General features: G+C 54.9%; 1 protein-coding gene across 1 annotated transcript in view; it reads right to left on the reverse strand.

Moving 5' to 3' along the window:
• PKD1L1 (polycystin 1 like 1, transient receptor potential channel interacting) overlaps nucleotides 1-25,240 on the reverse strand; it is a 119,335-nt gene that overhangs the window by 33,774 nt on the left and 60,321 nt on the right. Inside the window, exons 24-37 of the mRNA XM_047096626.1 lie at nucleotides 24,546-24,657; nucleotides 22,273-22,468; nucleotides 21,495-21,551; nucleotides 16,448-16,660; nucleotides 15,367-15,609; nucleotides 13,580-13,690; nucleotides 13,311-13,468; nucleotides 11,811-11,911; nucleotides 8,058-8,250; nucleotides 6,371-6,454; nucleotides 4,055-4,262; nucleotides 2,761-2,867; nucleotides 1,764-1,986; nucleotides 356-529 (exon numbers count right to left, since the gene is read on the reverse strand). Coding sequence (XP_046952582.1) covers nucleotides 356-529; nucleotides 1,764-1,986; nucleotides 2,761-2,867; nucleotides 4,055-4,262; nucleotides 6,371-6,454; nucleotides 8,058-8,250; nucleotides 11,811-11,911; nucleotides 13,311-13,468; nucleotides 13,580-13,690; nucleotides 15,367-15,609; nucleotides 16,448-16,660; nucleotides 21,495-21,551; nucleotides 22,273-22,468; nucleotides 24,546-24,657 — 2,180 coding nt within the window. The remainder of the gene's footprint in view (nucleotides 1-355; nucleotides 530-1,763; nucleotides 1,987-2,760; nucleotides 2,868-4,054; nucleotides 4,263-6,370; nucleotides 6,455-8,057; nucleotides 8,251-11,810; nucleotides 11,912-13,310; nucleotides 13,469-13,579; nucleotides 13,691-15,366; nucleotides 15,610-16,447; nucleotides 16,661-21,494; nucleotides 21,552-22,272; nucleotides 22,469-24,545; nucleotides 24,658-25,240) is intronic.

The following is a 25,240-nucleotide window of genomic DNA, read 5'->3' on the forward strand; positions in this document are numbered from 1 at the left end:
AACTGTTCTGTTGTTGTGGTCAGAGGATTTTTAAAATTTGAATTAACTGCCAACCTTAAAAGAATCCAGGAGCATTTTCTAGGACGGCCCGAGCTGCTGACCCCGCTGGGAAAGTCCTGCTCTGTGGCAGCAGGAGGCCACGAGATCCATGTGGCAGAGGTAATGCAGCAGGCCACCACCCCGCAGGCCCCCCAGCTCCGGGCGTCACCTCGGGGGCACTCGAGGCACATGGCCTCCCTCCCCTGCTTGAAACCTCTGCTAGGACTCTGAGTTTTGCTAAACCCTGAGTCCGGAAGGTGTCACACTGTGGGTCTGGGAATTGGAAGCCACTTTACAGAAAAGCCAGCGCTCTCACCTGCTCTTGCCTCGAGGCGGTGACCAGGGCAGCGAGACACGCGTACGCGCACAGCAAGGTGAAGGCGACGGTGAGGCGCGGGGTGCGCAGGAAGCCGCTGGGCGAGGGCCGGCTGTACACGGAGGTCCAGACGTGGAAGTCTTCCAGATACTCCGTGAACTTCGAATACAAGAGCTGGAACAGAACAGTGCGGAGACAGCGGCGGACCTGGGGCATCTGCACCAACCGCAGGAGCTCCTGCTTGGCGAGCAGTGACCTCCTGAGCGGGGATGCCCCTGGCTCACCAGCCGGACGCCGAGCTGTGTGGGCGCTGCAGGCCCCCGCCGACCCTCGTCCGCTCGGCGCCCTAGACGCCCTGCAACCCCACCTGCGCTGGGACTCGGGGGCTTTGGGACAGGCTGTCCCTCCGCCTCTCCTTTGTTGCCCTCAAGTGTCTTCACACCCTCCTCCCCAGAGCCTCTGTTCACAAACCCCTCCCCCAGTGGAACCCTCCCCCCTCCTGCTCAGTGGAAGTGTCACCCCTCCCCTGGTGATCCTAATCAACTTTCCCAGCATGCTCCCCACAGCACAGTTAATTTTTTCTGGGCTTTGAGCACACCGAGGACCAGGAACGAGCATCCCCCTGGGTGTCCGCAGTAGCCCGGCAGCGTCTGCTACGTACTGGGCAGAACGCCACGTACAGATTTGCACGTGGTTCACAAGGTTCAGTTCAACTCAAGGAATGTTTGGTGCTCAATGCTATTCCAGAAAAATTCATGAATTTGCTTTGAAATCATCACTGAAGGGGGTGTGCCTGGGTGGCTCAGTCGGCTGAGTGCCTGACTCTTGGTTTTGGCTCAGGCCATGATCTCAGGGTTCCTGGGATTGAGCCCCACGCTGGGCTCTGAGCTGATAGCACACAGCCTGCTTGGGATTCTCTCTCTCTCCCTCCCTCTGCTCGTCCCTGCTCATTCTCTCTCTTTCTAAAACAAAAATCCTGAAGATAACTAGAAAGTGCGAAATGCATAAGCGTTATTACAACTGCATAAAACACACTCACAAATGGGGAAAGATCAGGACAGACGCAGAGCGAGTTTCACAGCTGGTTTGTGAGGTTTTAGGGGATTCTGTCTTTTTCCATGACTCCCTGACCATGCCTGGACCGTTTCCTGGTCATTTTGGTGACCAGGAATCCAGGGCACTCACGTCTCTAATTAGCAGCCCGTTGGTCACCACAGACCACAGGCCACCGTAATTCTGTAAACATTATTGTGGAAGAAAACCAACAACCCAAGGGCAATTCCTTCAGGCTTGCAGGCTCGCTCAGTGGCCGCATCATTTATGATGCGGCCACCTTGACTCTAACTTAGTGCTGTTCGGAGAAGCAGGGCCCTCACCGTGTCCTGCCGGTGGGTCAGTTGGCACCTACCTTCCAGAAGCCGGGTCTCCGGCGAAGGCAGCCCAGCTCCCGCTGCACGTGGCCGTCCCCCCGGCCCGCCGCCAGCCAGCACTCGGCGGGGAAGAGCCAGTGCCGCGCGGGCCCGGTGCCCAGCTCCTGCACCATGAGGTGGCTCACGTACCAGGCGGGGCAGGGCCCGCGGCTGTCGTGCCAGAGGCGGATCCTGCGGAGCGGGCCCAGCAGAGCCGGGGTGCTGGGGACACACACACGGCAGTGCCTGGTCAGGCCTGGGCGGCGGGGGCCCTGGAGGGCGGCACCGGCCCCCATTCTCGCTTTCGGGACACATCGGACATGTCAACAAACACGGGTTACACAGACTGACCTACGAAGCCCCTCTGGGGCGTAGGGGGTGGACAGGGCTCTGGGACGTAGGGGGTGGACAGGGCCCTCAGGCCCCCACAGCCACTAAGAGCGACGCCCCTGGCCGTGCTGGGCGCTGAGCACACACACAGCTTGTCCACGTGGGCCCCTGAACCCAATCCACTCAAACTCCTTAATGCATGCATGTCTGGCGTGGACTAGTCTGGAGTTAACCTCTTCTTGATGAACACAGGACACTCGGAGCCCATACGGATCGTACATGAAATTCTCCAGGAGAACAAACCTTGCAGTTCTCCCACGCTTTCTGGAAACATCAGGAGCCTGTACTCCTGATAAATTACCCCTCTCCGTTCAACCACAGGGTCTTACATAGCGTTGCTCTCCCAAGCAGGGTGAACCGAATTCACTGAGTGCTGTCAGTACCATAGGAAGGGCTGGGCGTCTGACCCTCACCAGCGGATAAACCCAACACCCCTCCTCCCTCCCTCCTGCGCTTAACCGGACTCTAGTCTACTTCACACACCCCTGGGAGCAGTGTTACAAATCCGTCTGTGTGCACGTGCTCCTTATTGGGAAGTGATGCTCAGTATTTCTGCCTCTGCGGACGCGTGCTAAGGCCACACGGGGTCTGATGGGCCGCGCTCACCTCAGGACAAAGGTGTGTCTGGAGTTCCTTTCAAACAGGGGCTTCTCTGGACAGTAGAGTTCTCTGGGTTCTGAAACTCCATTTTCTCCACACAAAACAATGTAAACCTCCAAAGACAAGAGAGTGAGAGTCTGAGATCATGAACACAGGACACTACCCTGTGTGTGCACCTTCTCCCAGCCCCCAACCTTCCCAGAACCTTCCAGAAGGCCAAGGACAACAACACGGTCCTAAGGGGCCAAGAAGACGCCCCCACCCCGTCCCTGGATGGCGCCTCCCCAACTTCCCTGGGAGAGACAGTGAAGGAGCACCTGCCAGGGCGGCTGGATTTCTACATGTTTGATCTAGAAAACCAGATGGCAACTCGGGTTCACTAGGGCACATGTCTGTCTCAGGAGGGAGGGGACAGGACAGTGGGCGTGTTGTCCTCCCTCAGCTCAGAGGGGAGGCTGGGGAGCAGTGACGGTGACCGAGGTGGGCCAGGGGAGGCCAGATGTCAGTGACAGTGACTGAGGTGGGCCAGGAGCCCCGCAGGTGCACACTCCGGCCAGGAGGGCTTGCTGCCCCTCACTGGGGTGGCTTCTGTCCTACATAAGCGCTTGATTCTGGGGCTGTGCAACCTGTCACTCTTCCATTTAAGAAAGTTCCTTATGTATTTCCAGTTTTTAAAATCCTTCCCCGTTGCAAAGTACACATTTCCTTTGAGAAGTTTCTAAATATTGTTTTGTTGTTGTTTTAAGTACGCTTCATGCCCTGCGTGGAGCCCAACGTGGGGCTTGAACTCACGACTCTGAGATCAAGACCTGAGCTGAGATCAAGAGTCAGACACTTAACCGACTGAACCACCAGGTGCCCCCATATTTTGTTTTAATCTTTAAATTTTGTGGAAGTGCTTTCGGGTATAAAATGAAGTGGACATTTCATATCGTTTTTTTCCACAAGAAAAGCCACTGTCCCCAAACGTCTTGCTGAACTGTCCCCGCTCCTCCCACGGGGCCTCTCCCATCACACCCATTCCGTCCTTAGCCTCACATAGGGCTGGATGCCTGCAGTGCTCCCCACAGACGAGGTGGAGAGGGTGAGGGCTCAAAGGGGCGGCCCTGAGGGCAGGGGAGGGGGGCTCGCACAGACAGGCAGGTGAGGGAGAGCAGGACGACAGGAGAGGAGCCTCCCTCCCACCCCCCCGCCGTCAGACGGAGTCGAAGGGGCAGCTGGGACGGCCAGTGTCCACGCCATGGCTCACGCCATCCACAGCCTTGCACACGAGAGCGCAAGCCCCGCGATGAGCCCTTACCTTGGCGCTACAGTGGGCTGGAGCCCGGAAGCCTGTGTCTACAACAACTGCGTACAGCTGGTGGTCGGCTGGAGTGTCTTCTTGCAGGAAAATGTACCCCGCCTTCTCTCTCTCGTGACGATCCACACGCCTGGTTTTGGTAACCAAAAGTGCATAGAGAACCACAGAAACCGCAATCAAAATACTGGGAAGCAGGTTTCCCGGGTGTCTGTAAACAGAAGGAGAGGAATGAACAGTAAATTATGAAGATAAAGCTCCCCAGGCTGGCTCACACTCACTCACACTCACTCACACTCACATTCACACACGGGGCCCCTGCTGGTCTTCACTGATGTGTGTAGACGTCTGTTGGCCCCATAACTGGGAGAAGCAGGCAGACTCTTGCTGGGACCCGGTCAACAGGGGAAGGCGGAGGGAGCGACCTCTGCCGTCCGGTGTCGGGACGGGTCAGAGCCCCTCTGGGGGAAGCCGCTGGCGGCTGGATCAGGAGCTGGGACTCAAACAAAGCATCCCGGGAACCGGCCGGCTGCGGGGTCAGAAGGGTGCTGCGGTGCGGGGCAGTCGCTCACGTCCCGTCTCTGAGAAGCTTTCTTTATGAAATGGGATGAGAACAGGGCGCCTGGGTGGCTCAGTCTGTTAAGGGTCTGACTCTTGATTTCAGCTCAGGTCGTGATCTCCTGGGTGCGTGGGTTCGAGCCCCACATCAGGCTCTGCGCTGACAGCGTGGAGCCTGCTTGGGATTCTCTCTCTCCCTTTGCCCCTCCCCACTCACGTTGTCTCTGTCTCCCTCAAAATAAATAAATAAAATTTTAAAAATTAAAAAAGAGAGAGAAAAAGGAATGTGATGAGAACAGCCGTCTCGCTGAGCAGTACGTGCGACATCCGTAGTGGGCTTGCACACGTGCATGCAGTGGGTGTTCCTTTCCTCCCTCCCGGCAGACCCTGTCCTGCGTGCTCCGGCTGCCTGCGCCCCTACACCTGTCACTCGCCACCTGCTCCAGGCATCAGCGCTGGCCGGGGGCAGGGGGCACCGAACGCTCCAGACCCATGGAGTGGGGTCCCCTTCAAGTCACTTGTGCCAGCACCCTAACCTGGACTGGAGTCTTACGGGCCTCTGACGGGGTTTCGAAGGGCGGGTGTGGGGCCTGGCTTCGTGGGGTTGCTGTCCTCCCAGAACATTCCTGTCCCTGCAGGACTCCAGGGGCTGCCCCTCCCCTGACGGCTCAGCCCCCTGAAGTTCTGTCTGAAACCACAGTTGGACAGCTGTCCTGAGTCCCAGTCACTGGGCTCCTGGTGACCCCAGTGTCCCCAGGATTAATAAAGTACAGCCAGATTCCCCATCACAATGAGATATGGCACAGAAACCTAACACCCAATGCTCACCAGAAAATTCAGATACTCATTCAGCAAACACCCACTCGGCACCTGCTGTGTGCCAAGCCCGGTCCTCCTCTGTGTGCGTGACCCTGAAGAGTCAGCAGAGGACGCCCGCTCCATGGCTCACACTCTCCTTACCCGTAGTTCAGAATTCAACACACGTATTCTTTCTTTTATGTTTATTTATTTATTTTGAGAGAGAGAGAGAGAGAGAGAGAGAGAGAGAGAGAGAGAGAAAGCAAGTGGGGGAGGGGCAGAGAGAGAGTGAGAAAGAGAGAGTCCCAAGCAGGCTCTGCACTGTCAGCACAGAGCCCTATGCAGGGCTTGAACCCACGAACTGTGAGATCATGACCTGAGCCAAAATCCAGAGTCCGATGCTTAACTGACTGATCCACCCAGGCGCCCCCAAATACACTGTTTCTATACCAAAAAATGGCTATAGAATAGGGTTGAGTCCAAATCTATTCTCTAAAATGGGACACTTTTGGAGGGTACCTGGCTGGCTCAGTCACTAGAGCATGCGACTCTTGGTCTTAGGGTCGTGAGCTCGAGCCCCATGTTGGGTGGACAGATCACTCAAACAAAAAACCAAACTAATTTCAAAAATAATATTAATAAAACAAAATGGGACACTTTTGAAGAGAAAGAGGGAGCCACGAACACACATAAACCAGGACGAGCAAACCACCACATCCTCCCTGGCAAGAAGGACCAGCCAAGGCTCAGCCTGACGGGAAGCGCGCTGACTTTCCTGTTTATACAACTCTTGTCAGTGGATGTAAGTACAGAGAAATGTACGTGACGTTCCAGACGATAGTAACACGGGTATTCCAAAAGGCAAGCTGACCGTAAGGGACGCGGGTTTCGGGCATACCTGGGTGTCCCGCTCGGTCAGTGGGGCAAACAAAACTTTATTCTCATTTGGAAAACGGAGCTCACCTCTGCAGCTTGGAAACGCCCTCCACTGAAAAGCCAGCGCTCAGGTTTCTTCTTGCGACAGAGACCGGTGCGAGGCGATCGTAGCTAGGAGGGAGATGCAGCTTAGGACGGCACGTGTGTGTCAAGGGCCGTGTCGACAGTGTCACGTACGCGGATTAAGGGAGGGTCGGGAAGGGTGATGGGTTGCAGCACTTATAACAGACACCTGTTTTGCAGACACCTCAGTGTCCACACCGTGCACAGTCCAGCTCAGGCCCGGACACAGCAAGTTCAAGTCCCAGCCCCGCTGTGGGCAGATGAGTGGCCACTAAGCAGACTCGGGGTACAGGGACCCTGTCACCGTCACTCCTACCAAAAGACTGACTTTGTTTGACTAAAACCCACCTCTCCCTCGTTGTCTCGTGAGCAGACCCTGTGTGGCGTTCATTCTCGTGCTCCTGGCTTGTGGAAAAGTGCCCGCGGACGGCGGGATGTGATGGAGAATGAACGGCTGTGTTAATGCGTTCGTGGTCAGTTTGACATCAGAGGTAAATACTGAGCCGTTACAGTAGGGCCGGTGATTTACTAGCCTGGGCACCGTATAAATTGAACAGCACAACCGAAGAAGAGGAGGGAGACATGCAGACATGGGCGTGAGCTGGGCATCTCGGCCTCCTAACAGACGCCACAAAACACGGCTCCTCGTGACTTGATTTTTCTCTCCCCTTCCCTCCCCTTCCCTCCCCTTCCCCCCCTTCCCTTCCCTTCCTTCCCTCTTTCCTTCCTTTCCCTTCCTCCTTTCCTTCCCTTCCTTTCCTTCCTTCCTTCCACCCTTCCTCCCTCCATTCTCCCTTCCCTCCCACTCTTTCTCTTCCTCGCTCCCTCCTTCCCTCCCTCCTTATTTTGAGAGAGAGAGAGAGAACATACACATGGGCAGGGGAGGGGCAGAAAGAGAAAGAGAATCCCAAGCAGGCTCCACACTGTCAGCACAGAGCCGGACATGGGGTTTGATCCCACGACCTGTGAGATCATGACTTGAGCTGAAACCAAGAGTCAGACACTCAACTAACTGCGCCACCTGGGCGCCCCGAGACTCGATTCTAAGAAGGAAATGGCCATTTCTACTTCTGAACGTGCCCGATCACTGTACCCTCCCCTCTAGTGGAAAGGTCCCAGCAGAGCCTCTCACAGGACTGCCCGTTCTGCCTAGATGATAAAGAATTTCTAATTGAGCAGCGTGACCGATACACCCAAATCTTCCAGAGGGCCAATGTGGTCCGTGTGGGGACTTTCCTGCACAGGAAATCTGCCTTCACAACCACGCGGTTGGGGGGCTTCCCGCAGGTGGGGCGCCAGGGCACGGGGGGTGGGGGGGAGTGGCGAGAGCAGACGCCCCACGGCCCGAGTGCAGACGCGCCCCCAAGAACGCGCAGAGGCGGCTGACACCAGGCGCCACCCCCCACCCACCAGCACATTTCTTCAGAGGATGTGGGGGGGACAGCTACCATGTGCCGTCACCCTGGGGAGGGGAGGGTACAGAGAACCCAAGAGCCAGATCCTGCAGCATGGAGGGGACCAGACCTGCTGACGGGAGGGACGCACAGTTTTCCCAGGGCCACGGCCAGGGAGACCCCACGCTGGGCCCCACGCAGAGGAAAATGCAGCCGTGGTGTAAAAGTCAGGTTCGTCCTCACCAGCACGTCCCTACCTGCAGCTCACTTTCCCTGGAGAAGCTCCTGGCTGCGGAGAGGAGTTTGCAGACCTCCATTCCCTCGTTTCCCAGAAGACGCATCGGAGCCACTGGAAACGCACAGTGTAGTTGACGGCCTTGGCGAAATACTTGTTCTGAGGGCTTCTGTCATAGTCAGCATCCAGTAAGGATAAGTATCCCAAGCTTGTGTCTAAGGAGAGAAAAAAAACCAACTCAATACAACCTGAAGTTTGCAAAAAGGCATAATGCACCCCAAAGGTGGCCAGGGCAGGGGGGCAGTGGGTGGGGGAGGGTAGTGGGCAGTGGGGCAGGGGGCAGTGGGGGCAGTGGGACAGCAGGTAGGGGGGTAGTGGGCAGGGGGGCAGGGGGCAGTAGGGGTGGGAAGGGGGCAGTGGGGGCAGTGGGATAGCGGGTAGGGGGGTAGGGGGCAGGGGGCAGTGGGGGCAGTGGGACAGCAGGTAGGGGGGTAGTGGGCAGGGGGGCAGGGGGCAGTAGGGGTAGTGGGAAGGGGGCAGTGGGGGCAGTGGGACAGCGGGTAGGGGGGTAGGGGGCAGGGGGCCGGGGGGCAGGGGGCAGTGGGGGCAGTAGGACAGCAGGTAGGGGGGTAGTGGGCAGGGGGGCAGGGGGCAGTAGGGGTGGGAAGGGGGCAGTGGGGGCAGTGGGATAGCGGGTAGGGGGGTAGGGGGCAGGGGGCCGGGGGGCAGGGGGCAGTGGGGGCAGTGGGACAGCAGGTAGGGGGGTAGTGGGCAGGGGGGCAGGGGGCAGTAGGGGTAGTGGGAAGGGGGCAGTGGGACAGCGGGTAGGGGGGGTAGGGGGCAGGGGGCCGGGGGGCAGGGGGCAGTGGGGGCAGTGGGACAGCAGGTAGGGGGGTAGGGGGCAGGGGGCAGTAGGGGTAGTGGGAAGGGGGGCAGTGGGGGCAGTGGGACAGCAGGTAGGGGGGTATGGGGGCGGGGGCAGGGGGCAGTGGCGGCAGTGGGACAGCAGGTAGGGGGGTAGTGGGCAGGGGGGCAGGGGGCAGTGGGGGCAGTGGGACAGCAGGCAGGGGGGTAGGGGGTAGTGGGCAGGGGGGCAGGGGGCAGTGGGGGCAGTGGGACAGCAGGTAGGGGGGTAGGGGGTAGTGGGCAGGGGGGCAGGGGGCAGTGGGACAGCAGGTAGGGGGCTAGGGGGTAGTGGGCGGGGGGGGCAGTCAGACAGTGGGTAGGGGGGTAGGGGGTAGGGGGCAGGGGGCAAGTGGGATAGCAGGTAGGGGGGTAGGGGGTAGTGGGCAGGGGGGCAGTGGGACAGTGGGTAGGGGGGTAGTGGGCAGTGAGGCAGGGGGCATGGGGCAGGAGTCAGCCTCTCCAACTCCACACCACCCTACCCCTGCTCTCCTTGGCCCCTCAGCCTCCTGCCAAATACCAGCACATCCCGAGTCTGCTGTCGTCCCGATAAGAATAGTGAGGTAACCATGAGGAGGCAGCCCGTCACTTTTGGATGACTTTTATGCTTAGAAACAAAAATATTTGGGGTGCCTGTCTGGCTTGTGTCAACTCTTGATCTCAGGGCTGTGAGTTCAAGCCCCATTTTGGGTATAGAGATTACTTAAAAATAAAATCTTTAAAAAAAATTTAATAGTCCATTTATTTAAAATTTGCCCTTAAGATTTTTAAAACACTAATTAATTTTTTTTTTTTTTTTAGAGAAAGAGAGAGGGTTCATATGAGCAAGGTGCAGAGGGAGAGAGAGTGTGGAGCCCAACGTGGGGCTTGAACTCTTGAACCGTGAGATCGTGACCTGAGCCGAAGAGGAACACTTAACCGACTGAGCCACCCGGAGACCTGTCCCTAATAAATGATTTTGAGACAACCAACTACTTGTAAAAACATGAAATTAGGGTGCCTGGGTGGCTCAGTCAGTTCTTCGGCTCAGGTCATGATCTCATGGTTCATGAGTTCGAGCCCCGCGTCAGGCTCTGTGCTGACTGCTTGGAGCCCAGAGCCTGCTTTGGATTCTGTGTCTCCCTCGCTCTCTGCCCCTCCCTTGCTCATGCTCTGTCTCTGTCTCTCTCTCAAAAATAAACATTAAAAAATTTTTCAAAAAATTATGAACTTCAACCTGTATCTCACACCACCTGCAGTGAGAAGCATCGATCAGAGATCTAAACACAAACGAATGAAGCAATATAGACACCAAAAGAAAACCTAAATGTGAATGATTTCTTTCAGAACATGGGTATAAGGAACGAATTTCTAACTAGGACTCAAAATCTAAGAGTAACTTGGGGCGCCTGGGTGGCTCAGTCGGTTACGTGTCCGACTTTGGCTCAGGTCATGATCTTGCGGTCCGTGAGTTCGAGTCCTGCATCGGGCTCTGTGCTGACAGCTCAGAGCCTGGAGCCTGTTTCAGATTCTGTGTCTCCCTCTCTCTCTGACCCTCCCCTGTTTGTGCTGTGTCTCTCTCTGTCTCAAAAATAAATAAAAAACGTTAAAAAAATTTAAAAAAAAATCTAAGAGTAACTTAAAACAAGTTGATAAATTTTACTCTTAAAAGTTTGCAACGCAAAAAAAACCCCAATGAAAACAAAGTAAAAAATATAGAAAAATATAGAAAAAATGTGGAAAAAATAAACTTGAGAGAGAAATGGGCATATATGAATAGGTCACCAAAAAAGGAGGTAGTGATCTTTAAACGTGTGAAATAATGCTGAAATGACATATAAATTGCAACCTTTTTTCTTTTTTTCCCTAGGTTTATGTCGGTTTGAAATTTCTTACAATAAAAAACTATGGAGGGGCGCCTGGGTGGCTCAGTCGGTGAAGCATCTGACTCTTGACTTCGGCTCGGGTCACGATCTCACGATCCGTGGGTTTGAGCCCTGCGTCAGGCTCTGTGCTGACAGCACGGAACCTGCTTGCGATTCTCTCTCTCTCTCTGCCCCTCCCCCACTGGCTCTCTCCCTCTCAAAATAAATAAACTAAACAAACAAAAACTATTAAAAAGAAACATCAAAGGCAAAGTGTTTTAAACTGCCAGTGAGAATCTGAAGATGGTTAACCATGTTGTCCATGCTGAAAAGAAACAAGGAGCTCACAGTGCCCGGTTCTCAGAGGAAAAGAGATCCGACAGAAACATGAAAACAGAGGCGACAGGTGCACCAGCCAGAAGCCAATGCTTGTGCAAGGTCCACAGCCCACGGAATTGGTTGGGCCCACATGCTTACGGAGTGTGGATGCCCCGAAGCAGCCAGCCTGTTTCTTGCCTTCTGGGAACAACAGAGACTCAGGAGCCTAAGCAAACAAGGTCGGCCCAGACTGGCCCTGCCCTGCCCTGCCCGCTGATGGCCGGGAGAGATCCTGGGGCTGCAGGGAGGCCGTCGAGTCATGGCCCTGATGCCGGGAGGCAGAGCAGCAAACAGGAGAGGCAAACACAAGGTGTCAGGGGAGCAGCCACCAGAGAGATCCTGGGGGTCGGGGAAGGTCCACCAAAGAGGAGTTTGGAGGGTCCGCAGAGGGTAGTGGAGGCCAGGAAGGGAGGTGCTGCAGAAACCGGAAGCCACGGGAAGGTGCTGGGGAGAGGGAGACGGGCAGGGTCGGCAACCACAGCCCAGGGCACCGCTGCACACCGGGGTCAGGCTGGACGCACACGGGCCGCCTCTGCACGTGGCATGACACTTCCACCAGGAGTAGGAAAGTCCCCGCTGTCTGTGCATGTCTTGCGACAGCTGCTGTCATCACACGGACAACTAAGGCTCGTGAGATCCTGTGCACTGACCTCTCAGAGAAGCGGCAGGGACATACATGTGTACCATCGGCTCATCCCAGACGTAGACCTTTTTCATGAGAAAATCGGAAGGAGTAGGTTTCTCAGAGAACCTAGGAAGGAAAAGCAAAGCAACAGTGTCCAGTTTTGTTTTGTTTTTTTCCTGTTGAGGACCTCTGTCATGCGACATTGTGAAAGGACAAGGATGCGGGCTGGGACTCCGCGGGGCCACTGTGCGTGTCCCCCGGCAGCACCGGCTCTCAGTAAGAACTACACGCCCTCCCTCCCTTCACTGCATTAAAAATAAAAACTTCTGGGGCGCCTGGGTGGCTCAGTCGGTTAAGCGTCCGACTTCGGCTCAGGTCATGATCTCATGGTTCGTGAGTTCAAGCCCCGCGTCGGACAGCTCGGAGCCTGGAGCCTGCTTCATACTCTGTGTCTCCCTCTCTCTCTGCCCCTCTCGGACTCACACTCTGTCTCTGTCTCAAAAATAAATAAGTGTGTGTGTGTTTTTTTTTTAAAAAGCAAAGAGCCATGCTTCCCACTCAGTGGGTCAGCTCGTGTGACCAGATGAGGGTCAGCCGACATACACTGAGTCCGTGCTGTATGCGGTGTGGACGTCCCCCTGTGGAAGACACACCTAGCTGAGGTGCCCACCTAGGCAGGGCAGCAGGACAGACGGAGGAAAGCTTTGTCCGACAGCTGAAGGATGCGGCCCTCGGGGAGGAGAAATGATCCAGAAGAACCACGGGCCCACCCAGACGGAAGTGAGCTCTCAGCGCCGGCGGCATCCGCTGGCTCTGTTCATGCAGGATTCACTCCTAAAAACCTCCCCGGTGGTCATTCACCTGTGTTCTTTTGTGATTTATCCATAGGACGGGCCTCCCGAGGCCTCACTGACTCAACATCGCTGAGAGACAGGATTCGTTTACCAAGTCTCCTCAGATACATCTCTTTGAACGCATTTTTTCTTCTTAGAAAAATAAACAGAAAGTAAGAGGATTCTGACCCAGGTCTACAAGGTGAGAGAGAAGTGGATTCTTAATGAGGCCACCGGTATTTGGGCATTTCTTATGCTAATAAGCTGAGCAGGTAGGAATCCAAAATCAGGAAAAACTCGGCAGGAAGCTTATTCTGTGAGCAGGAGACCATGTCAAATATGGCACATAATTCTGTTAGACAATGAGCTCAGGACTGCATTAAAAGTGAATTTCACTCCCTGGGGGCGCCTGGGTGGCTCAATCTGTTGAGCATCAGACTCTAGATCTCGGCTCAGGTCATGATCTCCAGGTTCATGAGTTCGAGCCCCAAGCCGGGCTCTTTGCTGACAGTGCAGAGCCTGCTTGGGATTCTCTCTCTCCCCCTCTCTCTGCCCCTTCCCCACTCTCTCTCTCTCTCTCAAGATAAATAAACTTCATAAAAAAAGAATTAAAAGTAAATTTACTCTGTAGCTTTTTGCAAGGACTTTGTCGCTGGCTGGAAAGAAACCCTGGTGGCCTCCCCACAACACACCTTACCAGCACCATGACCGGGAACGCTCTTGAAATGGGCCTAGAGAATTCTATCCTTATCTGCAGAGACTCCTGGGGGCTTTCGGAACGCCCGGTGAACCGATGAAAATTCACTGTCTCCCGAAGCAACGCAAAGGTCGTCCTGTTTCTCCTCTCATCCTGTCACCACATGGAAAGCGAGGTCAGCAAAATTTGCCTTGGGAAAAGTCAAGGCACATGAGGCCGCGCGGCCTACGTGAAGTCGAGGTGGCTTGGGCAAGACCCCCTCACCAGGCCGTCTTCCTCCCCGAACTCCACGACCACAGGCTCCCTCAGCCGCTGCCTGCTGATGGGCCTTCTGCCGGAGCAGGTGAACAGGGACAGGGCGACAAGTGGGCCAATCTGCCGAGACAGGAGCACCTAGGAGCCGGGTGGCAGTACTGGGCACCCGACAGCAGGGGGCGGGGTGGAGAAATGCGGCTCCCTTTACTGGTTAGGAAGGCAGGACTGTGATTACTCTTATTATATTAATAATTTCTAAAGTCTAAAGTAGTTTCGTTTTTCACTTTAACAGCTCACACCAGAAGAACAGCGGCAGATCGTAGACAATCAGGAAGGTACAGAAAGGCGTACAGAAGAGACACGGATAGCTGGCCTGTGGCGCCGTGGCTCAGAGAACTCGTCTGGGGTGCTGCGTCCCGACCCGTCTCTGTGCCCCAGACACATACTGGGCACGCAACGCATGCTCCTCACTGTTTGCACAGAGTCTTCCAAAGTCACTAAAAGCCCCTGACTCGCGTAATTTCAACTGGCTTTCAATTTTCATGGATAATAATTCATTTAAATCACCAGTGAGCTGGATCCCTCTGTCGAACATTTAGATACATTTCTATTTAGGTGATCACACATAATGTTGTTTTGAATAAATAAGTGAAACAGCACATCTTGCTTTGAATAACTCTTTTTCCCCTTCCTCTGTAGGCTCAGTGTAGCAGCAGGTCCGGCGCGTGAAGCTGCTCGGAGAACATGCACCGTGGACGCCTGCTCGCCGTGCCTCCCCAGAAGCGAGTCTCTCTAAAGGACTGTGCTGCTGAATGTTAAAAAAATCATTTTGATTTCTATTTCCTGTTTGTTAATTTGAATGATTTTCGGGGCGCCTGGGTGGCTCAGTCGGTTAAGTGACCGACTTCGGCTCAGGTCATGATCTCACAGCTCATGGGTTCGAGCCCTGCGTTGGGCTCTGTGCTGACAGCTCGGAGCCCAGAGCCTGCTTCAGGCTCTGTGTCTCCCTCTCTCTCTCTGCCCCTCCCCAGCTTGCACTCCATCTCTCTCAAAAATAAATAAATGTAAAAAAAAATGAATGATTTTCATATGCTGACTAGCCATTTCTATTTCCCTAAGAAAATAACAACGGGTCGATGTTTTCTCAGATGAGCATTTTTCACCAAGATAAGCTGTACGTCATTCAGTCGTCAGACATTTACCGGGTACCTGAGCGAAGCGGGGGGTGTGGAACACACGGAGGACGCCGACTCTGCCCTCCCAGCTCCCTGCGACGATGGGGTTCTGCAGGTGGTTTCCGGGTGCAGGAGGCAAATCAGGGGCTCCCAGAATCGCCAAGAGCTGGCCCCACCTTCCCCGACCTCCCCATTCTCACACCCTGCTCTGACTCTGGTCCCCTCTTCTGCCAAACCCCCCAAGAACCCGGCAGCCGCGCTTGCTGGTTCAGCCTCGAGGGGCCGGTGAGGTAAGTGTGGAAGACAAGAGGTACAGGCTAGTGGGCCCAAGGCAGCCCCGTCTCAAGTCTCACAGAGTTACATTCTTCCTCTGATTTGCAGAAACAGGTAAAACGGCCCCTTCGGCAATACTGAGTGGGCCCAGGTCCCGGGATCCCAGGGAGACCTAGTTTTGCTAAAAGCTTCTTCCAAGAAAACTAGAGCCAACCGCACACTGTAAGCGGCCCCGCTCTTGGACCTGAGCGAAACGTGCCATGCTGACCCCTCTCTTCACCATCAAAGTGTAACCACTGCACGGCGGAGGTGCTCACTGGAAGGGATGGGTCACCCGCCGTATGGTACCTGGCCGGGAGCTCGTCGCCCCGGATATGGGTTCTTCTTGAAGAGCATGAGCTGGCTAATGTAACACGGGCTTTGCATCCCCGCTGCCGCAGGCCTCTGTCTGGCCAGGCTGCCGGGTAAATGCACGCGCACGGGGCCCAGGCTCTGCACGGCGCCCTGACAGTCGTGATGAAGAAGCGTGCAGAACTCCATCTGCCCAGCGCTGACGCAGAGCTGATGCTTCTTGGCTGCAGAGAGACCGTCCTGGAACAGCAGAGAGTCAAACGCTCACAGCACAAATGAGTACGCGGTCTCAAATCCAGAAGCAGGGGAGAGACAAAGTCATGAAAAGGTAGCTCATCTCAAGGTAGTTTGGACTAGCTGGTGATACGGGGATGTAAACACCAAATACCAATAACACACAACCTGTTTTCTTTGGTTTTGGGCCCTGTGCCTGGAACATTTTATTCACTTTGCGACAACCGCTATCCTTCTATTCATTTTGCGACAACTGCTATCCTTCTGGTTTCTCAGCCCATCCAGAAGGAGCCTCAATACTGCGTGGTCTTGCTGTGTAGACAGGAGTGCGTGCCTTGGGGTTTAGTGCAGGGTGGGTGTGAGGTGAGCAGCTCGTGTTTCTAAATGCATAATTGTTAATCAGTTGCTATGAGGGGAGCATCTGTGTATTTCTGATTTCCCAAGTATCGGTTAAACCAGTAGGTCTGGACAGGAGGGAGGTAGTTATGTATCAGAGGGCTGCTTTTCACATTAACGCACATTAGAAATCATTTGTATTACTTCACTTTGCTCCTCAAGAAGCAGAAAGCGTGCTGAGAAATGCCATCTCTAAGTCAGGCACCGCTCCAGACACCCCAAAAGGGACTCTACCAAAACACGGAAGGATGGAACGGAAGCAAAGTTTTATCGTGAACATTACAGCGTTCGCACGAAACACTCGAAATTCAAACCAAAAATCTCCAAAGGTGCCCACGACCACCCAGAACAAGCCACACGGAACTTCAGGAACCAGTTATGGTCTCGGTGTCTAGAAGCAGCCACGAGAGGGGATGGCTGTTACCAACGAAGATGAAGTCTGACTTACCAACAAGAGGGCCGAGATGACCTTAATGCCCTCTTCTTGCAGGAAGCCCATGTTCCTCGGGGTCTCCTGGTCGGACACTTCCCAGATGGCAGACACCAGCAGTATGAGCTCCAGCATCGTGCCCTCGGCCACCGCGGGCCTCCCCGAGAGCAGGCTCTGAGCCAGGAGCGCCTGGGTGGACTTCAGGACGAGAGCTGCACTCGTAAAGCTTACCTGCGGGAAAAGCGAAGGCGTAACCAGTCTCCCTGCACCTGTCTCTTCCATCACTCCTGGAAACAGCAAATGCAGCACCACAGCTCCAGATGGCGGGGTTCGAGCCCGGGTTCTGCCTAGTGGAAGATTGGCCAAATTCAGAGGTGCCAATTTCCTTTCTGGTCTTCGGTCTCCTGACCCATGAAACGACCAGAGAAAATAAGGGTCTCTAATAACCGTTACGTGAAGACGCTGCTGGGTCTGAACCCAGCGACCCTCTTATGGTTCCCCAAGCATCAACGTCTTGCCCTGCAGTGTCCTTTCCCTGCATCTGCCGGCAAAATCCTACTTTACTCTCTTTTTTCCTAAACTCCTAATAGGGACCATTTTCAAACATACATGAAAACAGAATAACCCAGCTGTGACTACTACTCATCGACAAGAGATTTTCTCCCTCTCCTTTGGTTTCTAAGAAGATATTTAAAAACAAATTGCATGGTTTCTACTGTTTCCATGCACGAACATGTCAGTGTGTACGGCTGACATGAGAACTCTTTCTGAAGATGTGCCCACGACGCCATTACTGCACCAGACAGGATTAATCATGATTCTTTCCCATATATCTTTTAAAACCAACGTCAAGTGCCCACCAGGCAAAGTACTCTGCATCACTGCCCGTGTTTCTGGAGCTCCCTGTCCCCCTCCTCCTTACAGGACCTGGCATATTTACCGAAGTGTGTCTGTTCCCGCATTTAGCGCCCGTCATGGGTGCCCCAAAGACAGCACTGAATGTGTCCCTCCTTTGTGCCCTGGCAGCTCCCGGCAATTGCCAAGTAAATGGGTATTGATGAAACGAAATTAAGATTCTACTTTCTGACAGCCATGCTTGTTTAGCCAAAACGTGGCTTGGAAACACTTCCTGACATCAAACTCTTTCACCAGCAATGAGATGAAACTCGCCTGGAAACACACTGAAACTGCTATTACAGGCACCGCACACAAAGTAACTTCTCAAAATTGAAATAATAAGTTCTTATTTCAAGTAAAACAAATGCCTTTAAAGAACACATTATGCCCACCTTTCGCACTGGCCATTTTTTTAGTTTATTTTATTTTGAGAGAGAGAGGGAGAGAGAGAAAGAGCTGGGGAGAGACAGAGAGGGAGGGAGAGAATGAGCAGGGGAGGGGCAGAGAGAGAGAGAATCTCAAGCTGGCTCTGCACTGTCACCACAGGGCCCGACGCAGGGCTCGAACTCACGAACTGTGAGATCATGACCTGAGATGCAACCTAGAGTCAGACGCTTAACCAAATGAGCCCCCAGGTGCCCCAACACTGGCTACTTTTTAATCAAAATTACTGGAAATGGTTTCTGCAAATGACAACCCTGCTAAGGTCTGCCCACACTGAGGCCAGTACCGTGGCAGACCCCGGGGTGCGCAGACAGGGGAGCGGGACCTATGCAGATGTCTTCGGCTTCCACCAAGTCACCCCCTGGCCCGGAGGAGTAATTCCATTCCCAGGTGTCCAGAGCCCAGGAGCAGCCCTGTGACGGGTCCTCTCAGGGGGATGTGATGGGGGTGCGGGATGGCACTTACGGGCAACATCCTTGATGAGTGGTGCCCCTTCTCTCTGCCTCTCTCCAGCCTGGGAAGCCTCGGGGGCATGGGCTGACAGGACCCAGGGTGCCCGCGTCACCCTGGGAAGCCCACCCACTGACACCTGTGCATGCGCGCATGACGGGGACAGGCTGCTGACATGCCGGGATGGTCCGCTACTTGTCCCAACCTGGTGTGAGATCCTAGCAGGCTAAGTCGCCTGGAGGTCAAAGACAGGCGTGCAGAAAGTGATCACCAGTCAGAGGTGCTAAAGCGCCCTAACGCGGTCACTTACAGACTTGTCCAGAACGAGTGAGCTCTGCCTGCGGGGCCCTGGAGAGCCCACCAAGAACGCACCACCTGAACCTAGCTTTGGGGAAGAAAACGGTATGTTCCCCGGGAAGAGGGGCAGGAACGTTCCAGGCTGAGGGAGAACATATAGGTTCAGGGGTGCAAGGAATATTCAGTGACAGGAACATGGTGGGTGGCCACGGAAGGTACAAGAGGAAGTGCCAAGGACACAGAGCAAGTGAAGCCCAGGCGTGAGACGCGGGAGAACGGACTCTGTCCTCAAGGTGCCGGGAAGCCACCAATGCCTTAAAGGCAGTGAGCGTCACTGACTAAAGTGTCTTCTCTGAGGTCTGCTCCGGGCAGCTGTGGGGATGTGTCCCTGCTGGGGGCCAGCCTTCCTCCCCAGGTCACTGACGGGGAGCAATTCAAGGTGATGCGGACGTGGATCGGGCAGGAGGGAGGGAACAAGGTAACAGTCATCCACGTCCTCACTCAGTCCCTTGTTCCTGCCACACCTATGTCATGGGCTGGGCTGGTGTCACAGCCCTGGTTATATGGGTGCAGAGGAGTGAAAGGAGCTTGTGTTCATGAGGGAATGTTCTGGAGGCGGTGGGCACAGTTGGAGAAGTAGGGAGCACAGTAAGAGAGACAGGGAGCACATCAGGAGAGGTAAGGAGCACAACTGGAGGGGCAGGAGCACAGCTGGAGGGGCAGGGAGCACAGCTGGAGGGGCAGGAGCACAACTGGAGGGGCAGGGAGCAGTTGGAGGAGCAGGGAGCAGTCAGAGGGGCAGGGAGCAGTTGGAGGGGCAGGGAGCAGTTGGAAGGGCAGGAGCACAACTGGAGGTGCAGGGAGCACAGTTGGAGGGGCGGGGAGCATAGCTGGAGGGGCAAGGAGCATGGTTGGAGGGGCAGGGAGCAGTTGGAGGGGCAGGAGCACAGCGGGAGAGTCAGGGAGCACAGCTGGAGGGGCAGGAGTACAGCTGGAGGGGCAGGACCATAGTTGGAGGGGCAGGGAGCACAGCTGGAGAGTCAGGGAGCATAGCTGGAGGGGCAGGAGTACAGCTGGAGGGGCAGGACCATAGTTGGAGGGGCAGGAAGCAGTTGCAAGGGCAGGAGCACAGCTGGAGGGGCAGAGAGCAGTTGGAGTGCAGGGAGCACAGTTGGAGGTGCAGGGAGCACAGTTGGAGGCACAGGGAGCACAGCTGGAGGGGCAGGGAGCAGTTGGAGGGGAAGGGAGCACAGCTGGAGTGCAGGGAGCACAGCTGGAGGGGCAGGGAACACAGTTGGAGGGGAAGGGAGCACAGCTGGAGGGGCAGGGAACAGTTGGAGGGGCAGGGAGCAGTTGGAGGGCCAGGAGCACAGCGGGAGAAGCAAGGAGCACAGCTGGAGGGGCAGGAGCACAGCTGGAGGGGCAGGGAGCATAGCTGGAGGGGCAGGGAGCATGGTTGGAGGGGCAGGAGTACAGCGGGAGAGGCAGGGAACACAGCTGGAGAGTCAGGGAGCACAGCTGGAGGGGCAGGAGTACAGCTGGAGGGGCAGGGAGCATAGCTGGAGGGGCAGGGAGCATGGTTGGAGGGGCAGGGAACAGTTGGAGGGGCAGGAGTACAGTGGGAGAGGCAGGGAGCACAGCTGGAGAGTCAGGGAGCACAGCTGGAGGGGCAGGAGTACAGCTGGAGGGGCAGGGAGCATAGCTGGAGGGGCAGGGAGCATGGTTGGAGGGGCAGGGAACAGTTGGAGGGGCAGGAGTACAGCAGGAGAGGCAGGGAGCACAGCTGGAGAGTCAGGGAGCACAGCTGGAGGGGCAGGAGTACAGCTGGAGGGGCAGGAGCATAGTTGGAGGGGCAGGAAGCAGTTGCAAGGGCAGGAGCACAGCTGGAGGGGCAGGGAGCAGTTGGAGGGGCAGGAGCACAGCTGGAGTGCAGGGAGCACAGTTGGAGGGGCAGGGAGCACAGCTGGAGGTGCAGGGAACACAGTTGGAGGGGAAGGGAGCACAGCTGGAGGGGCAGGGAGCAGTTGGAGGGGCAAGGAGCAGAGTCAGGGGTTACATAGAGGAGTTCCTGGGCAGGACAGGGTGGAGACCATCAGTTCAACAACATCACTTGCCTTTAATCGAAAAGGCCATGATGAGATCCTTGTGCACCCACCAGGCAACGGAGAAGGGAGGTGCCCACAGTGGTCACAGGCAAAGGGGCTGTGCCCAGAGAGGTCCCTTGCGGGGCAGACCAGGCAGCATGGGAGTCTGCAGGTACTGGGTCAGGAGCAGGCTCTGTGGTGAGGTGGGGCAGGCAGCCAGATCCCGACAGCTTACCTGTGTGTGAGTCACGGCGGGCTGAGCCCACCTTCTGCAGGTTCTGCTCTGAAGAGGGGCCACCACCTGCAACCACACGGGGGCCCTCACGACGCCAAGGGGCAGCAGTCACACTGCTACAAGGGAGCGATGAGGTGGCCCGGATGGGACTGAGCACAAGTAGGGGGTGAGCCCTCCTGGTGGTGAGGCGTCCCTGCCAGGGCAAGGGGGGCCCTGGAAAACAGGCTGGGCTGCAGCTCGCTCTGAGGGCTGGTGTAGACGACCTCGGTGGGGTCTCCTCTCCCCTCCCAGTGAGCAGGCAGTGAGAACATCAGGGAATGGGGGCAGTGGGGCCAGAGATGCAAGGAGAAAGAAGGCGTGGACTGGAGAACCCAGCACCCACTCTAACAGAGAGCGACCCCCTTAACCAGAAGTATGTGTAGTACGGACGACACCATCGTAATGCGTCTCTACTTTGGGCGTTCAAACTTCTGTATTAGGGAGACCTTCCTGCCCCGTGCTCTGGGATGCGCCGTGCTATTCAGGTGAATTTGCGAGAGTAGTCCCGTTTCTAATTCAAGGGTCAAACCCTATACCGTACGTTCTTCGAGAACGGACGGAGATCCTCCCAGTTAGGCACAAAAGCAGGAAAATACACTTGGCAAGAAACGGCACTCACCTTGTGAGGGAAGCGCAGGAGGTCCCTGAACAGGAGAACAGAATCAAGCATTTCCTCCTGACCCGGAGAAACAAGCAAGCACAAGGAGGCAAAAGGGAAGGTTACTTATGCAATTTAAAGTCAAACGGTTCACCGTGTGCTCCTTCCTGCAGCCGGAGCGGATTCCGGGGCTCTGAGGCAAGGGACCATGGAGGGACCCAGTGTCCCCTTGACCTGAGTTTCCCAGGGGGAGCAGGGTGTCCACTTCCCCCAGCCCACCTGGAGTGTGACCAGAGCGGAAGGAGAGGGAGGGCAGAGCTCAGGGAAACTTGGGACAAGGGGGAGAGAGTCCTGAAGGAAGGAACAGCACCAGCTCAGGAAGGATCAACACTACAATGACACATGTTCTAAGATGCCAGCGTTCTCTAGTGGCAATCAGGGACAGCAGGTGCAGACGGGCAGTGACCAAGGGCAGTGACATTTGAACACACGCCCATTTCCTTAGAAGCTGCACATAATCATACACGTAACTCCGGCACGTCACTGACAAGACAGAGTCAGCTGGGTCACATCACAGTGACCTGCAGTGGTAACCACCTTGCACGGCCTCTCTTGTGAACCGACAGCATTTGTTTGTGGAAGAATGAGCACACGTGACAGAGGCCACAGCCTCGCGCCCAAGCCACGCCCTCCTGGTCCTCTTTCTTGACTGCTTTAGTAAGGCCGCTTGCTGGTGAGTCAGGCCCTGCTACCCGATGCCCATGCACAGGTACCGAGCGTGCCCTGCCCCTGATGGTACCTGATCTGCGGAAGGCAGTCTGCATGCGGAAGAAATCAGCGCATCCTGTATTCGTGACCACTGGCCGCACGGGGGACTTCTGTCCTCCGCAGCCCAGCGACTCAGGATCCTGGCGATCATGGTGATGTAGTTCCTGATTTCTGCGTAACTGCCCATCAGCTGGAGGGTGGACAGGTGCTTCAGGCTGGAATTATATCTGAAGGAAATTGGGGAGTTATCAGGATTGCTCCGACATGCTGGGAACCTCTTCGGCCTGCCTACAGAGACAGGGGTACTTGTGATAGAAATCTTCTTGGGCGGGTGAGGAGGTCGGGGCAGACAGAGAATGGCTCAGAGGAGAGATGGTCTGTGCAAGAGAAACTAAAGAGACCCAGTGAGGCAGCACATCAGAATTGCACAAAACCCTTGATCTCCGGCAAACAGGACGACAGAGACGCATTGTGGCAAACGAGGGGGTACGGTGCGGGGCTGGACGCAGACGGCAGTGTGGCTACAGCAGGCTGAAGGTCTGCACACATCCTCACAGTGGAGCTGGAAGACAGCACCCACAATCACAGTGCCGTGCACACTCCGACCGGATGGTATGTCCTTATGCCGGACTTCGCACCATGGCTAAGAGGGGTCTGTGCCCAGGGCGCAAGAGTAACTCAAGTATGGAAATCAGTCAAGGTAATATACCATGGTAACAGATGGATGGACAAAACCCACTTAATCCTCTTGATGGATCTAGCAAAACACAGACAAAATCCAACACCCTGTCGTGAAAAAAAAATACCCCAAAGCTAGGAATACAAAGGAACTCCTTGGACCTGAAAAAAACACAACTCCAGGGAACCCACAGCTAAGGTCACGCTAAATGTTCGGGAATGTTTCCCTGCCACGATCAGAAGCAAGACCGGGATTTCCACATTTGGCTTCCATATTCAGGCTACTCATCACTGAACTGGAAGAGTCTAGCTAATGCAGTTAAGCCAGAAGTAAGAAATTATCCAGATTGGAAAGGAGGAAAACTCTATTTGCAGATAGCATGCTCTTCTATGTGGAAAAACCCAAAGAATGCGTTCAAAAACTGTTAGAACAGACACGCGAGTTTAGCAAGGCTGTGGGACACAATTGTATCTCTACACACTAGCAATTAAAATCCAAAATAAGAGAACAAGAAAACAACTTGATTTACAGTAGCATGAAAAAGAATGAAATTCTTGTAACTAAATTTGACAAAAATATTCAATACCTATACACTGGAAACTATACAATGTTGCTGAAAGAAATGAAAATCTAAGTAAAGGGAAAACTCTGCTCATACATCAGAAGACTTCATATTCTCAAAACGATGATATTCAAAATGACTCAATGCAATCCCTATAAAAATTCCAGGTGGCTTTTTGCAGAGATTAACAATAACCAGGAGATCCAGGATAACCAAAAAAAATGTGGAAAAAGAACGAAGTTAGTGGATTCATGCTTCCTGATTTCAAAATTCACTGCAAAGCTACAGTGGTTAAGACAGTGTGGCAGTGCCATGAAATCAGACATAGAGATGAACAGAGCATTAATTGAGACTCCATAGCATTTATAGTCAATTGATTTTTGACAAAAGGACTAAGACAATTTAATGAGTAAGACTGACCTTTTCAACACACAGCACTAGAAGGACTAGACATCCCTGTGTGCAAAAGTGAACCTGGAGCCTTACCTCACACCACATACACAAGTTAGCTCAAAGAGGATCAGAGAGCTCAGGGTAAGAGAGAAAACTAGAAATCTCCTGGAAGAAAAACACTGGAGTAAATCCTACAGATATACCAAAGGCACAAGCGATAAAAGAGAAAAATTAGGATGTTGAACTTCATCAAAATTAAACACTTTTATGTTTTTTTTAAAGGTTTGTTTATATAGTTTAAGGGGGGAGGGGCAGAGAGAGAGAGAGAGAGAGAGAGAGAGAGAGAGAGAGACAGGGAATCCTAAGCAGGCTCCGTGCTGTCAGTGCAGAGCCCGACGCTGGGCTTGATCTCACGAATCATGAGATCATGACCTGAGCTGGAATCAAGAGTCTGATGCTAAACCGAGCCCCCCAAGCGCCCCGGGACTGTGTTCTGTATATGGGTGAACGAGTGGCACACAGATGATATCTCAGTATGATGATTTCTTTTGCTCATCCTGACAAGATGGGACCCCAGGAGCCATCGTTTACTCCACCCGTGGCCGACCGGGGGAGACCCGGCCCCGAGGAAACGCAGGCACGCGCCGGGGTCTCTGTGCCGCTTACTCACATGTCCTCGTCCAGGCAGAGACCCCCGTGGAGACGGGGCAGCACAGTCACCGCCACGGCACACGGCTGTACCCGGGAGCCCGAGCCATCTGTGATCTCGGTGGACAGCATGACTGGAAGGGAACGTAACAGAGGATACCAACACCTCAGGACCCAGACTGTCTACTGCCAGCCATCACCAGAACAGTAACGACACCGTGCATCACAACAGAGTGAGGCGTGAGCACTGAGTGTGGCTGCCCCATCCTAGGGGCGAGGTCTGGCGTTCCAATGTAAAATGCCCCACAGCAGTATGGGACACTGAGCACCAGAGAGCTGGGGACATGGGTGCAGTCACGAGAGGCAGCAGAAGCAACAGCCACAGGCCACAGGAGCCAGGAGGTGGTTTGCTCACTCCCACTTCCTCGGCACTCACTCGTCTGACCTGCAGGCCCTGGTAGCCGGCAGCTCGAGGCCACCAGCAAACGGGACCGGTCCCGCCTGGGAGCACTGGGCCAGGGGGAAGATGGAGCTGTGGGAAGCCCAGAGGACGAAAGCCACAGTCTGCAACGGAGGATTAGGCGTTGGGGTAACATTTTAAGCCGCTCCTAAGTCACGTACAGAGACACGGCAAGTCTGGAGAAAGGCAAAGGAAGTCTGCGTGAAGTCATGGGAGCGTGGTCAGAAATGCCTTTTCTGGGGCATCAGAAACTCCGT

The sequence above is a fragment of the Lynx rufus genome, unplaced genomic scaffold (assembly GCF_022079265.1).
Source record: "Lynx rufus isolate CCGP_SWC_20201006 ecotype Redwood Valley unplaced genomic scaffold, mLynRuf1.p SCAF_4, whole genome shotgun sequence".
Lineage (NCBI taxonomy): Eukaryota > Metazoa > Chordata > Mammalia > Carnivora > Felidae > Lynx > Lynx rufus.